Source organism: Aquarana catesbeiana, linkage group LG04, assembly GCF_042186555.1.
Source record: "Aquarana catesbeiana isolate 2022-GZ linkage group LG04, ASM4218655v1, whole genome shotgun sequence".
Taxonomy (NCBI): Eukaryota; Metazoa; Chordata; class Amphibia; order Anura; family Ranidae; genus Aquarana; species Aquarana catesbeiana.
In genome coordinates this window covers 173,161,243-173,175,272 of record NC_133327.1, presented here as the reverse complement: position 1 = coordinate 173,175,272, position 14,030 = coordinate 173,161,243, and the positions used below count along the sequence as shown (strand labels likewise).

Below are 14,030 nucleotides of genomic sequence, written 5' to 3'. Positions count from 1 at the left end.
CAGCATTGTTAATCTGAGGAGTAGGTCGTTTTTAGATCTGGGGTCCGCAAACCGTCAACCGCGGGTAGGCGACAGGTAGACCAGGAACAGGTCTGTGCCGCCGACCCCACTACTGCTAGTGCCGGTGTACTGTCAAATAGGGCCTCCCATTGAAAAATGCCTCCGATGGCTCAGTGCCTGCGTAGATAGTCCATGGCATTATCCGACGAAATGCATATAGCGGAAGGAGAACGTACTTGTCAGATTATGCCTCGCTGTTGCGGGGCGAGCTTTGTGTTGCAGGGTGGCTTCATTGTGTTCAACGGCGAGTTTTTTGTGTGTTGCAATACGCACTTAGACACAGGCCAAATCCGCCATTCAACACAATGAAGCCACCCTGCAACACATAAAACACGCCCCGCAATAGCGAGGCGTAATCTGACAAGTACGTTCTCCCTCCACTGTTTGAATATCGTCGTAAAATGCCACAGACGATCTGTGCATGCTCTGCGTTCAGGTCCTGCCAGCTGATCAACATATCAGCTGGAGTGACATTGCGTACTGCGCATGCGTAGACCCATTGGAGGCATTTTTTCCATGGGAGGCACTATTCCACATTACAACAGTCCTTCTTTCTGCCCCCAGCCTCCTCCGCCACGCCTGGGGTTCTTCCCCCCCCCCCCCCCCACACACACACACACACACACACACACACACACACACACAGCCCAGGAAGGAGGGCGAGGAAGGAGCTGGCAAAGTTATTGGTTGCTAGGCCCTAACCAGCCAATCACCAGCTTGTTAATATTAAATTCACTCTGCCAGCTCTTGCTCCTGCCCCCTGTACAGAACTGTGCTGCTTCTCGGTCTCCTGTGTACAGAAGGTAGGATGCTATAAGAGGGGGGGGGGCTGGGGAGAACTTGTGTGTTGTGAAGGTGGCAGTTTACACTGCTATGGGCAGGGCCACCCCCATAGCAGTGTCCTCTACATACTTCAGATTACCCCCTCCGTTCCGATCCCTGTGTTCTGAGTGCAACGCACTCCTGCTCCCTGCATTCTGAGCACAACGTACTCCTAAACACTGCACTCTTTTAATACTGTGTGTGTCCACTGCGTTTGAGCTCTATTTTGGGGTTAACAATGTATCATCACCCGCAGTAGATCACAAAGGCAGGAAAAACACACATGGAACATTACTTTCTGGCATTACGTTCCGGTGTGAATTGGCCCTAACAGGACACTGTGCCCTGTGATCTTTGACTTCATCATTGTTGTTCAAGTACATCTCCGTCCCTCTAGGGTTGCCTACCCCTGTTTGAGATGAACCAGAGGATTTAGATGGGCTTGATAACAAAACAAAGCCTGACTCCACTCGGACTCTATTGCTATAACACTTTAATCAGTAATAGCAATAGCTTTATTTTCCCCCTTATTGGGATAAAGGTTTTATATAAATGAATAAATGCAGACCATTGTAAGCACCTCTGCCGGTGTTAAATGGTTTGTCTCATCTCTCTAACTGCCACTTTTGCTGGACCTCTTGGTCTATTAAAAGGAAGCTGAAAAACTGACTTACTAGCTGGATCAATAGGTTAAGGGAAAAAAAAAAAAAAAAAAGAGAAACAAATGCGGTCACTACAGCTAAAATTTGGTAAGCTGCAGTAATACATTTTGGGTTTAATAACATTTTAACCAAATCAAAGTCTTTGACTTTAAATAAGAATTTATTTAAAATACACATACAAAAAATAAATCCGTGCATAAAAACAAATGGTATTGCACATAAGAGTGCCACTATCTTACCATGTCGTAGCTTTGTTTTAGTGACTATACTTTTGTGATTGGCAATAATACTGCAATACTGAAAAAACAAAGCTGAAAATGCCACTGATGGAATAATCCATTATTGAAAATGGAACCTAAGTAAATATTATGAAGTTTTATATTTAGTGGATTACTCCATTAAAATATACAAAACAGACTGCGCTTACCTATCTACAACTTCTCCTTTCCTCTCTCTTGCAATCATGTCCAACAACGTTTGTCGCAGGTGATCTCTTATGCAACCATATCGTACGACTTGATCACGGAATATTATCAAGCCCAGGTTATAAACATTTTCAACATTATTTTGCTGAACATAGACTCTATCCTGAAAACAAAGTGGTAAAAAATAAAGACAATTTCAAAAGTAAATCTAAGAACATTTGTGTAATTGATGCAAGACTACTACAGTCACGCTTTTTGTTAAACTATAGCACATCTTTCCCCTTCCCCCTTTTTGTTCATATTAATAGGGATGGAAGCCCATGGATTGCTCTACTGTTTAATCTTGACTTTATTAACAATCGTTATTATTCTGCCTCTATTGATTTCTTGGTAGCCTCACCTGTGTTTATCTTTGTTTCACCTGTACCATTTCCAATATGACATGTCATACTTCCAATCCTGTGGTTAGACCTTAATTGTAATGTTTAACCTTCCTTCGTATTACAAGCAAGCTTTACCCTGGGTTGATGGCCTTGGCTGGCCGGTGAGCCGTCCGGCCTCTGCCTTACCCGGGAGCTGCGATGGGCACTGTCGGCTTTCTTCCCCCTCGGTGGGCGTGTGTGGGGCGGGGCTTGCCGCCACTGCTCATCGACATCACGCCACCCGCAGTGGACGTGTGCCGCGCCTCACGGCGCGGCCATGCCCCTTGCGTTGCTGTTTCCATGCTCGCGGGCTCAATGGGATGGTCCTGGCGGCTACCGATCATTGGTCGGCATCCCGCTGGAGCTATTCCGACTCCTGGCCGTGCGTGACGTTGGCGGGCTTCCCCGCGGCGGCGCCTATATATGGGCGCTCTTGGTCACCTGGGGCGGTGCGGCGCTCGAGGTACACTACAGTGTGGCCGGTGGTTCTCTCTCCACACCACCTCACCTATGTCACACAGGTAATACCCTCCTCACCCCACTCATATCTTCTTTTTTCCTTCCTATGATGTGGTTTTTCACTTGTTGGTTCTCCCAGCCTCACTCACTTCTCTCCCCTTCACTCTTTTCCTACTTCACTTCCCCAATCACGGATCTTTACACCACCCTCAACCACTCCCCCTACACTACCCCCTTTTCCCCCCACTTTCACACTCTTTACCTCCCCTTCTGCACTCACATCCCCTGTTGCACTATGACTCATCTGCCACTTTTATCTCCAGGGTGCCTCGTGGCTCTTTATCGCTTCGGGGGGGTGCCTGTTTTGGTCACCGCGGCAGGGATGCCCGCCTCAGCTCCCGGTTGGCACTAGTTCCGGACGGCTTGCCGCACCTGGCCATTCACCGTCAACCTATGCCTGTTGTGAGTACCTCTACTTTTCGGGGATTACCTACCCTCATGTACCCACTTCTAATTTTTGACCCATGATATTATTTTAAATTCCAGAAACATGACATGTCTGCTCCTGATGAGTGGTCGTGAACCACAAAACGCGTCGAGCTACCAGTCCTCTTTCATTGTTTCAACCCATGTAATATAGGCTATTATCTTTAACCACCATTCCCCGTCAGTGCAAATCCCTGTATGTACGCACTATGGCTAAATGGGTACTGGAAATGGTCTCCCTTATGAACCTAGAGAACTTGCGGGCACAGTAGGACATTACAGATTGGATACGCATACCAAGACCTGGGCTGCCTGGACCATATTCCGTAACTCACAGGAATTACGAGCCATGCTTTCCTCATGAGTTGGGCATTTCAGGCCTGGGGCCTGAGGGTAGGGTGAAGAGCATAGAATGCATGAAGGTAACAAAAAACTTTGAGCCTATACAACCACTAAGTCTTTCAGCAGGTGCAAAAGAAAAATGTCCACCAGTGCAGTCACAATGTTACAAAGACTAAGACACTCACCATGTACATAAGGATGTCTCTAATCATAACCATGGCCGTCTGGTGGTCATTCCATGCCTGGTTAAGCGTTTGTAAGAAATTGTTATTTAAAGAATTTAACACATCTTCTCGAACCTGCAAAAACCACAAAAGAAAAAAATACAATTTGCCAAGCAATTCATGAATCGAAACATGTTGATAAATTATAAATAATGTATTAAGACAAAAATAAATCTGAACATGCATATACAGCATGGAAAATTTTATATAGTTAGCTTGTTAATACAGAAAAATCACCTGAACTTGTCATCCCCTATATACCGTAGTAAAACTCGGGAGAGGAAGGGTTAGCATTGTGAGCCAGTCAGGGCTGCCCAAGGCAGTGTCAAAATAATTATGGAAGGGGAGAGCATACAGGTGATTTCAGATTACAAAAGAGAGGGTGCAAATTCCTTTTCTGAAGTGTGTCACTGTCCAGGCCTAAACCGCTCCCTTGGTTGATTTTTACCTATAGGTAAGCCTATAATAAGGCTTGCCTACAGGTACAGTAAATATATCTCTTAAACGTGCACAGTTTAGGAGATATTTACTTGCGAGGCCATTGGCGATGGCATACTGGTGCCTTTACTTCAAAGTCCTGTGCCGTGAACAGCGCCGCATGCGCGGGAGTGACATAATCGCAGTGTGTCCAATCAAAGGACCGGAGCCGCTCGCCAACCTGGAAGGAAGACCGGGTGAAGATGAAAGCCCTGTGCATTGTCACCGCTGGAAGGCTTTGTTTCAATAAAAGTTCAATAAAAGTTTGCCCTGCAGGTTTGTGTTTTTTTTTTTTTTTTTTTTAAACGCCGGCGGGGTTTACTACAGGCATCTGTATGCCTGCTCACATGCTATGACCGAGTTGTTAGCAAGGAGGCATTATCAAAAGGAAGGGACTGCCTAAAAATGCAGAGTTGTGCCTAGGCAGGCAGGCTTCAACATAACCCTACCCAACAGCATATACTCACCGCACCATTCTGTTCAGACAATATATGGTTGATTTACTAAAACTGGAGTGTGCAAAATCTGGTGCAGCTGTGCATGGTAGCCAGCTTCTAACTTCAGCTTGTTCAATGAAGCTTTGACAAAAACCTGGAAGTGGATTGGTTTCTGCAGCGCTGCACCAGATTTTGCACTCTCCAGTGTTAGTAAATCAACTTCTATGAAAGAAGTAGTAAAAGAACTTTGTAAGCTATGGGTTGCCAAATTCACAGGCAACAGAATCCCAGTGTGACAGGGCTGATTGGTTAAGGAGGATCATGTGACAGCATTGGACCAAACAGTACCAGGCATTTCCTTCAATTTCTGGATCTATGCAGAGAAGCAAAGAAGCTGTTCCATATGTGCAAAGCTTAGGTTTGCTTTAAAGCAAATAGAAACAGACAGGTATCGATTCATACTTCCGCTTTGACTGCCTAAGTTGTCTAGCCCCCTCCCAGTCTTCTGGAAAACATCACAGGGAGCATTCACAATGCACAGCGCAGCTCGTGCATGTGCAATGGGCACCGGGCTGTGAGGCCCTAAGTGGTCACAGCCAGGTGCCCACAGTTAAGATTCCGGGGACAAAAGACGGGAGATGAAAACAGCTCAGGTGAGCCCAGCGCTGGATAGTGGGACAAATGAGTGGCTGTTTATTACAGTTTTTGTAGCTGCTGACTTTTAATGTTTACACAAGGCACTGGAACTCCTATTTAATAACTGCTGCTGACTTTTAAAAAACACACACTCACCTGTCCCACGATCCACCGGTGTACACACCGCAGCAGTGTTCTTCCAGTGTCCTTCCACAGTGTCGCTGGCATCTCTACTATGGGCACTCGAGCGGCGCTGCGCTTTGTGACCTGTCATGTGTCCCAAAAGCCTAAAGCGACCGGAACGGAAGTGGGAGCAGGTACCTGTCAAAAATCGGGTACCTGCTCCCCCCTCCCCAAAAGCTCCATTTCACAAACAGCAGCGAGGCCTTAAAGTGGAAGTTCCACTTTTGGGTGGAATTCCAATTTAAGATTGAGTATAAAACCTAGATTTACCAGTGTAACTTTGGTTTAATGCTAGCCAAATATAGTATCAAATCAGCCTGTGCACTGGTTAAAGGGTAAAAATATAACTGAGTATTTGCACACTGAAAAAAAGTCTTATGAACAATCTTGCAGGTTGAATGGCAGCTGTCTGAGAGAAAAATCTACAGGGGTATTTAGCTGGAAAGAATATATATATATATATATATATATATATATATATATATATATATATATATATATATATATATATATATATATATATATATATATATATATATATATATATATATATACATATATACATATATATACATATACACACACACACAGGAGGGCAGGCAATGTTCTTCATGTGAGATCTGCTCACCTCCCTCCTATTATCCCTGCCATAGACATGAGCTGAGAGTCACCAGATATAGTCTTTTAAAGCAACAACTTCATGTACATTGCCAGCAGATGCTCCCTGGCATCTCTGGTGAACTAAATTCACAGCCAAGAGCCATCTGCCTGCAGCTTATTCCTCTTCTATTTTTAGTGAAACACATACGGTAAGCTCAAGTGACCCAAGCATACTTGGTTAAGAGGACGGCCAGGACAGAAGTCATGCTCCCACACAGTCAGATCATGAACGCACAATCAACCACACTCACATCTATGGACAGGTAAAGGATCTTAGGCTAAAGTGGTTGCAAACCCCTACATATACCCAGTGAAGTGAAAGGTCTCAGGAGATATACAGAGATTAAACTAATCCTCCTACATAGGTTGTACCTGGTTTATCCTTGGTCCTTTCATGTCTATATCTGGCAAAGTCTAGAATTTATAAAGCTTGTCAGAGTTCTGAAAAAAGGGGGCGGAGAGCTGAAGGAGGGGAAGGAGGGGAAGGAAGGGAAGAGGACACCTGCCCCCTTTACACAGCACACAGGAACAGAGCTGAGGCTGTCAATCAGCTGGAGGTCTTCCGGTCATCTTTTTTTCTCTTTATGTCAGGAAAACTTGTGATTCATGCTGATAGAGGAACAAAAAAGCAGACAAAAAGTGACACTTAGTGCTCCCAATTGACACAAGTACACACTATAGAGGCATATGCTTTGTTCATATTTCATGTCTAAGGTTTACAACCACTTTAATCTAAAGTACCCATAGACATGAGACCAATATTGCCCAATCTTGCATCACTGTCATGGCCTTCTTTCACCCTCTGACCTCACTACTACATTATCAAATGTTGAAATTATAACTGAGCCAAGGACCATTTTTCTAGGTAAATATATATCTATAGGTGCTTTTGTAGAGCTGCACGATTAATGATTAAAGAATGAGACCGCAATTCTACCCCCCTCGAGATCTTAAAAAAGTATTTCCTCAATTCAGTGCAGAGAGTTCTCTGCACAAGTCAACAGCTGTTAAAAAAAAAAAAAAGGCAGCCTGCCAAGTTTCTCACAACATGGCTTAAGAGAAACATTGTAACATTTGGTTCTTTTAAATCAAAAGGGATGAACTTCTGTCTGTAAATGAGGTCAGTTTAACCACTTAAAGACTAAGCCTTTCTTTGACACTTGTTGCTTACAAGTTAAATTTTTTGCTAGAAAACTACTTAAATTATATATATATATATATACATATACACACACACACACACATATACATACATATATATATATATATATATATATATATATACACATACATACATACATACATACACACATACACAATTTTTTTTTTTTAGCAGAGATCCTAGAGAATAAAATGGCGGTTGTTGCAATATTTTATGTCACACTGCATTTGCGCAGCGGTCTTTTTTTTTCCACAAAAAAATTTTGAAACACTTTAATTTAAAAAAATAAACAGTAAAAAAGGATTTTTTCATCATACTTACCTGTAAAATCCTTTTCTTAGAGTACATTATGGGACACAGAGTTAGGCTAATATTCATTACCTGCTGGGTTATACTTCATCTCCAGGTGAATGGACACTGATAGACCAAAGGTCTTTAGACAGGAAGTGATCCCCTATATAATCCCTCCCATACAAAAAGGGCTTCAGGTTTGAAGCAAGCACTGAACCCTCAAAAAGAGGGGGGGGACCTTTGTGTCCCATGATGTACTCAAAGAAAGGGATTTTACAGGCAAGCATAACGAAGAAAATCCTATTTTCTTTTTCATACATCATGGGACAAAGAGTTAGGCTAATATTCATTACCTACTTGGACGTCCCAGAGCAATAGCCTTGAGAGGAGGGAGACACCCTGCCAAACAATAGCCATCAAAAACCTTATACGGCAGCCTGAAGTACACAGTGGCCGAAAGCCGAATCCTCGGCTGCTCGAACATCCACTTGATAAAATTTTGTGAACGTATGCATTGAAGACCAGGTGGCAGCCTTACAAATCTGAGCCACAGATACCTGATGGCAAAAAGCCCAGGAGGTTCCTACACCCCTGGTAGAATGAGCCCTCACCTTAAGGGGAGGAGCTTTACGTTTCAGACCATAGGCCTGAATGACCAATTGACAAACCCAATTGGCAACTGAAACTGCCTGCCCCTTCTTGGGTCCTTTTGGTATAACAAAAAAGGAGTCTGATCATCGGATCTCCGCAGATCTAGACAAATAAACCTTGAATGCCCGGACAACGTCCAAAGAATGCAGTCGTCTCTCTTTCGAACGAGGCAGAGAGGGGGGAAAAAAAAACAGCAAAATAATGTCCTGATTTAAATGAAAGGCTGACACCACTTTTGGCAAAAAGGATGGAACCGGCCGTAACACGACCCTTCACCACGACAGGGTCGTGTTACGACCGGTTCCACCCCTTTTGCCAAAAGTGGTGGCTCAAGTATGGTTCCCTGCACAAAAGGGCCACCAACTCCAAAACCCTTCTAGCTGAGGTGATGGCTATCAGGAATGCTAGCTTGCCTGACAGCAAGTCTAATAGCATTCCCTTGATAGGCACAAATGGTTGTTTCTGTAACACAGATAGCACCAAGTTCAAGTCCCAAGGGCACATAGGTGATTCAATGGGGGGGAAGCAAACGAGTTGCTCCCTACATAAAAGGTTTGGACCAGTGAATGGGAGGCTAAAGGCCTTTGGAAGAATACTGACAGGGCTGAAATCTGACCTCTAATTGTACTTAAAGCCAAACCGATTTTCACAGCTGACTGTAGAAGAGAGAGAATTCTCCCAATCACATATTTCCGAGGATGCCATTTTCTGTCTTCACACCAAGCGATACAAGTCTTCCAGACCTTATGATAGATCTTCCTAGTGACAGCTTTTCTAACACTCACTAGGGGAAACACCACTGGTCCAGAGATGCCACAGTCCTTTAACACCCTGGCTTCACTAGCCATGCTGTCAACTTTAGAGAGAGAGAGAATGTAAATTGTGGTGGAATATACGACCTTGAGACAGTAGGTCGGGTGATGTGGAAGCGTCCATGGCCCATCTATTGTCAGTTTCACAACCTCTGGGAACCAGGGCCTTCTGGGCCAGGCTGGTGCCACCAGAATGACTGGAACCCCCTTCTCTCCAAATCTTGCGCAACAAATGTGGAGAAGAGGGATCAGAAGAAAAGAATAAGCCAGGAAGTACTGGCGCCATGGAACTACCAGAGCATCTGCTCCGATTGCCAGAGGATCTCTTGATGGGGACACAAACTGCTGTAGCTTGTTGTTCAACCTGGATGCCAGTAGATCGACCTATGGCCATCCCCAACGCTGGCAAGTTTCCTGGAACACCCCTGGTTGAAGGGACCATTCCCCCGGGCAGACCTGCTGACATAATCTACCTTCCCGTTATTTACTCCCGGGATATGGACTGCCGATAAAAAAAAAAAAAAAAAAAAAAAATCGGCACATGTCCCTCTGCCCAGGCTAGTATGTGGCTCACCTCCTTCAGAGCTGAATTACTCCTGGTACCGCCTTGGTGGTTTAAATAGGCCACCGCAGTGGCATTGTTGGACTGAAACCTGATAGGGCAGTCCTGAAGCTCATCCGTCCAGTACCATAGGGCTAGACATACTGCCTGTAATTTCAGGGTGTTGATGGGTAGGATCTGTTCTGTCCTTGACCGTTTCCCCTGAGCTGCGAGCCCCTCTAGGGTTGCTCCGCAGCCTGAGAGACTGCAATCTGTAGTCAGTACTCTCCAAGTTACCGGGAGGAAAGATTTTCCCTTTCACAGGTTCTGATCCTGCAACCACCAGTTTAGGCTTAAGCGTGCCCGAAGAGATAACAAATGGATAATCCAGGGCTTGTCCTCTTCTGTTCCAAGCCAACAAGATGTTTTGTTGTAAAGACCTGGAATGCAACTGGGCATAGGGCACTGCCTTGAAGGAGGACACCATCCTCTCTAGAAGACTCATACAGAGTCGAATTGAGGGTTGTCTGGTGCCTCTTATCTGACGCACCTGATTCTTCAGGACACAGATCCTTACGGGTAGCAAAAATACCCTTGCTTGGACCGAAAGGTTGACCATTGGGCATTTATGATCCAGCCTAAGCTTTCCAAATACTGCACTGTGCATGTTATGCTCTTTTCTAGAGCCTGTAGTGAGTGGTCTCTGAGCAGGGGGTCGCCCAGATACCCGAGCACCAAGATCCCTTGGGCCCTTTAAAAGGCAGAGTACTGGTGCTAGGACCTTTGTGAATACCCAGGGAGCTGTAGCAAGCCCAAAGAGTAGAGCCACAAATTGAAAATGATGTTCCTCTACTGCAAATCGCAGGAACCTCTGATGAAGCTGAAAGATATGTATATGTAAATACGCGTCTTTTATATCGATGGAGGCTAGAAAGTCGGACAGACTCCATCTGAAAAGACTGGATCAGTAGATACTGGTTCAGGGATCTTAGGTCCAAAATGGGCCTTGTGTCGCCATTTGGTTTTTGAACTGTAAATAGGTTTGAGTAAAACCCCTCGCCCCTTTCGGGTACAGGAACCTCTACAAATCACTCCTTGATGCACTAAATGACATGGTGCTTGAAGCAATAAGTCTCTTTTTGGAGGATCCGAGGGAACGCAGGATCTTAGAAACCTGGGGGGGGAACCCCCAGCTTGTAACCACGGGATATAGTTGAGGTGACCCACCTGTCCTGAACTATTGTTCTCCAAGTGTCCCTAAAGTGCAGCAGCCCCCCCCCCCACCTGATAGAGTGGGGGCGTCCCCTCAAAAGGAGGGCTTGGTGCTGAGTTTAGAAGAGTTTTGGACCCAGGGCTTTCTGGCCTTGGCCTTGCGGCTTGTCCCTGGCTCTAGCGCACTGTTGGCAGCGGAACTGCCTTGGCGCTGAGACACTTGAGGAATTAGTCCCTGAGGTTTTCAACGAGGGACACCTGGTGCTTTTTTTTTTTTCCCACAGGAAGTAGAGAACTCTTCCCTCCGGAAATCTTTTGGATATATTTGTCCAAATGATCACCAAATAAATGTTCCCCATGAAAAGGGGAAAAGTGCCAATAACTCTTTACAAGGAAGCTTGGCTGACCAGTTCTTAAAGCTACAAGAGTCTGCACATATGTACAGACGAGAGGCAAAATGAGAAACCTGCTTTATTGAATCCTTTAAAAAGGCGTCAACAGCAAAACACTGCACGCAAGGAATATCGGTCTTATTTTCAGCCAGATCATCCTCCCAGTTAGGCCTGTCAGACCGTCTGACCTAATCCTGTACGGACTGACAGATACCAATTGCTGCAACAGCTGGCTGAATAGCTGAACTGGCCAAAGAAAAGGAAGCTTTTAATAATGACTCCAATTTCTTGTCAACGGGGTCTTTGAAGCCCTGTGAGTTATCTACCGGACAAGTTAAGTTCTTGTTTAAGGAAGAGACTGCTGCATCTACGGTGGCATGCTCCACTTATACCTTTCATCCATGGGATATAAAAAGGGAAAACCTCTTAGGAGGAACAAAAATCCTGTCAGGAGATTCACAATCAGCATACACCACCTGTTCCAACAGAGGGTGTAAGAAGAAAGCATTGGCGGCCTGAAGAGGATCCCAAAGAGGACCAAGGGGGGTCAGTAACCTCTATAAGAGGCAACTTAAAAAGGCAGAACCATCTCGGTAAGAGACTGGATCAAAAGACTCTGCAACAGAGGCACACAGCAACTGGATATCTTCTTGTCCAGATTGCTCAGAATCAGACTCATTCGCCAGGCACTCCACAGAATCCTGAGCTTTTAGCTCTTCCCCATCCTCAACCCATTCCTGCTCCAAACTAGAAGGCTCCGGGGAGGGGGATCTGTCACTCTTCTTCCCACCCTGCGGGATGGAGGCAATCATGCCAGCAATCCTGTGCTTTAACCCGGTAAGGACCGAGGACAGTTCAACCTTGGTGATAAAGGATGATAAAGGAGGATAGAGGAGGATAAAGCAGCAGCGTTGACTGTAGGCACAATACCAGATAGGCGCATCGGCTCAGATTGCCCGGAAGCCTCTGGTCCTTCAGGGGATAAAACACTAGGGATACGACTAGGTGTGCGCTTCCCTGTAGTGTTAGTCCCACTCCTCTTTTTTTAAAGACATTTACTAGCAACAAAAAAAAAAAAAAGGAGTACCTAGGTGTAGTATTAACACACCTCAGAAGGGAGACCCTATGCAACAATCCTGCTAAGCACCTTTACCCTGCCAAGCAACACCTGGTGACTCACGTGACCCGGGTAAGGCGAAATTAACCTCTGCAAATGTCCCACAGCTGCCTTCTGGAAGCACTGAATGCTTGGCATACACAGCTTAAATAAGCTGGCTGTGCGCCGGAATGTTCGCGGTCCCGGCGAATGGGCATGGCTGTATTCACATATGGCGCGAATTTTCATGCACCCAGATAAAGGCTACAGCCCATGTGCGGCGAAGCCACGTGCACCATGGCCGCCAAACTGCTGAGCACAGCGACGCTTTTGCTAACGCGTGTGCGCCATGGCGGACCAAGGCGAAATGTCGTGCGCCATCATACAGGTAAAAGCCAGCCAGACAAGCAAAAAATGTACGCTCTGCAAACACCCACAGCTAGCCCAAAACTCCCCCGTATGGTCACCGCACACAGGTGTCCAGCCTCGAGCTAGCTTGACTGATTGTTACAATCACTGTTACCATCACTGGGACACCCCACAATATTAAAATAAAGGGGTTTCACTTACCCGTCCAGGCGCAAGGCAGGTTAGAAATGAAGAGCCCAATCTTCAACCATCACAGTGGGTTCCTGTCACTTGAGGACATTCAAGGACTGGGTACCCTTTTCAAGTTGGGTCCACTCCCTTGGATCTGTACAGCACCCTGCAAGAATGCCTTAGCGCTGTGGTGTCCAGGATTCCACTTCACAGGGTCCATCACCCGGAGGCTGCATTACAGGCAAAACCTTGCAGGATCTTGAGTCTTCTTTGCGAGGCCCGGGTATCATTTATCTAAGCATATAGAGCCTGTGTCCAATGGATCCGAACGGTCTATCCCTTGATTCATTTAAGAACTGTTTGTTGGACTAGAGACCTGGAGCTCAGAAAGCTCAGACAACAGTGCCATCCACCTTGCAGACACTGGTAAAAAAAAACTGAAGTACTTCCTGTATGGGAGGGGTTATATAGGGGATTACTTCTTGTCTAAAGACCTTTGGTCTACTAGTGTCCATTCACCTGGAGATGAAGTCTAACCTAGTCTAACCTAAACTTACTAGTAAGTAATGAAAATTAGCCTATGTCCCATGATGTATGAAAAAGAAAGTTAGCCCAATTTTTTTAAAATAAACAAATGGGCACAAAAAACTATAAATCACACAACATAACAAGAATATAATGATATTGATACACTATAAAAAAAGTGTCAGCACAGTCCAGCACACACACACAATAATAATAATGCTTCTCCAACACCGTGTCTTCTAGAATACAAGGTGCTTAAATCTTCAAAATCAAAAAGTGCTTCACCCGAATCGTGCAACTATTGCTATGCTATTGACATGAAATTTCCACCACGTCAGTAACAACCCATGCATTCCATACAAAGAAACCATAACAAATAAATTCAGAAATTAAGTTATGCTTAATAAAATGGAATGACGCAGGGAAAAGGTATTGAACACATGAAGAAAGGGGAGGTGCAAAAGGCATGGAAAGCCAAGACACCAGCTGAAATCTATCAGTAATTAAAAGGCA

General features: G+C 45.1%; 1 protein-coding gene across 1 annotated transcript in view; it reads right to left on the bottom strand.

Moving 5' to 3' along the window:
* The window catches only part of CUL3 (cullin 3), a 150,166-nt gene that overhangs the window by 50,652 nt on the left and 85,484 nt on the right, over window positions 1–14,030 (bottom strand). The window contains exons 3-4 of the mRNA XM_073625939.1: window positions 3,864–3,977; window positions 1,972–2,132 (exon numbers count right to left, since the gene is read on the bottom strand). Of these exons, the coding sequence (XP_073482040.1) occupies window positions 1,972–2,132; window positions 3,864–3,977 (275 nt within the window). The remainder of the gene's footprint in view (window positions 1–1,971; window positions 2,133–3,863; window positions 3,978–14,030) is intronic.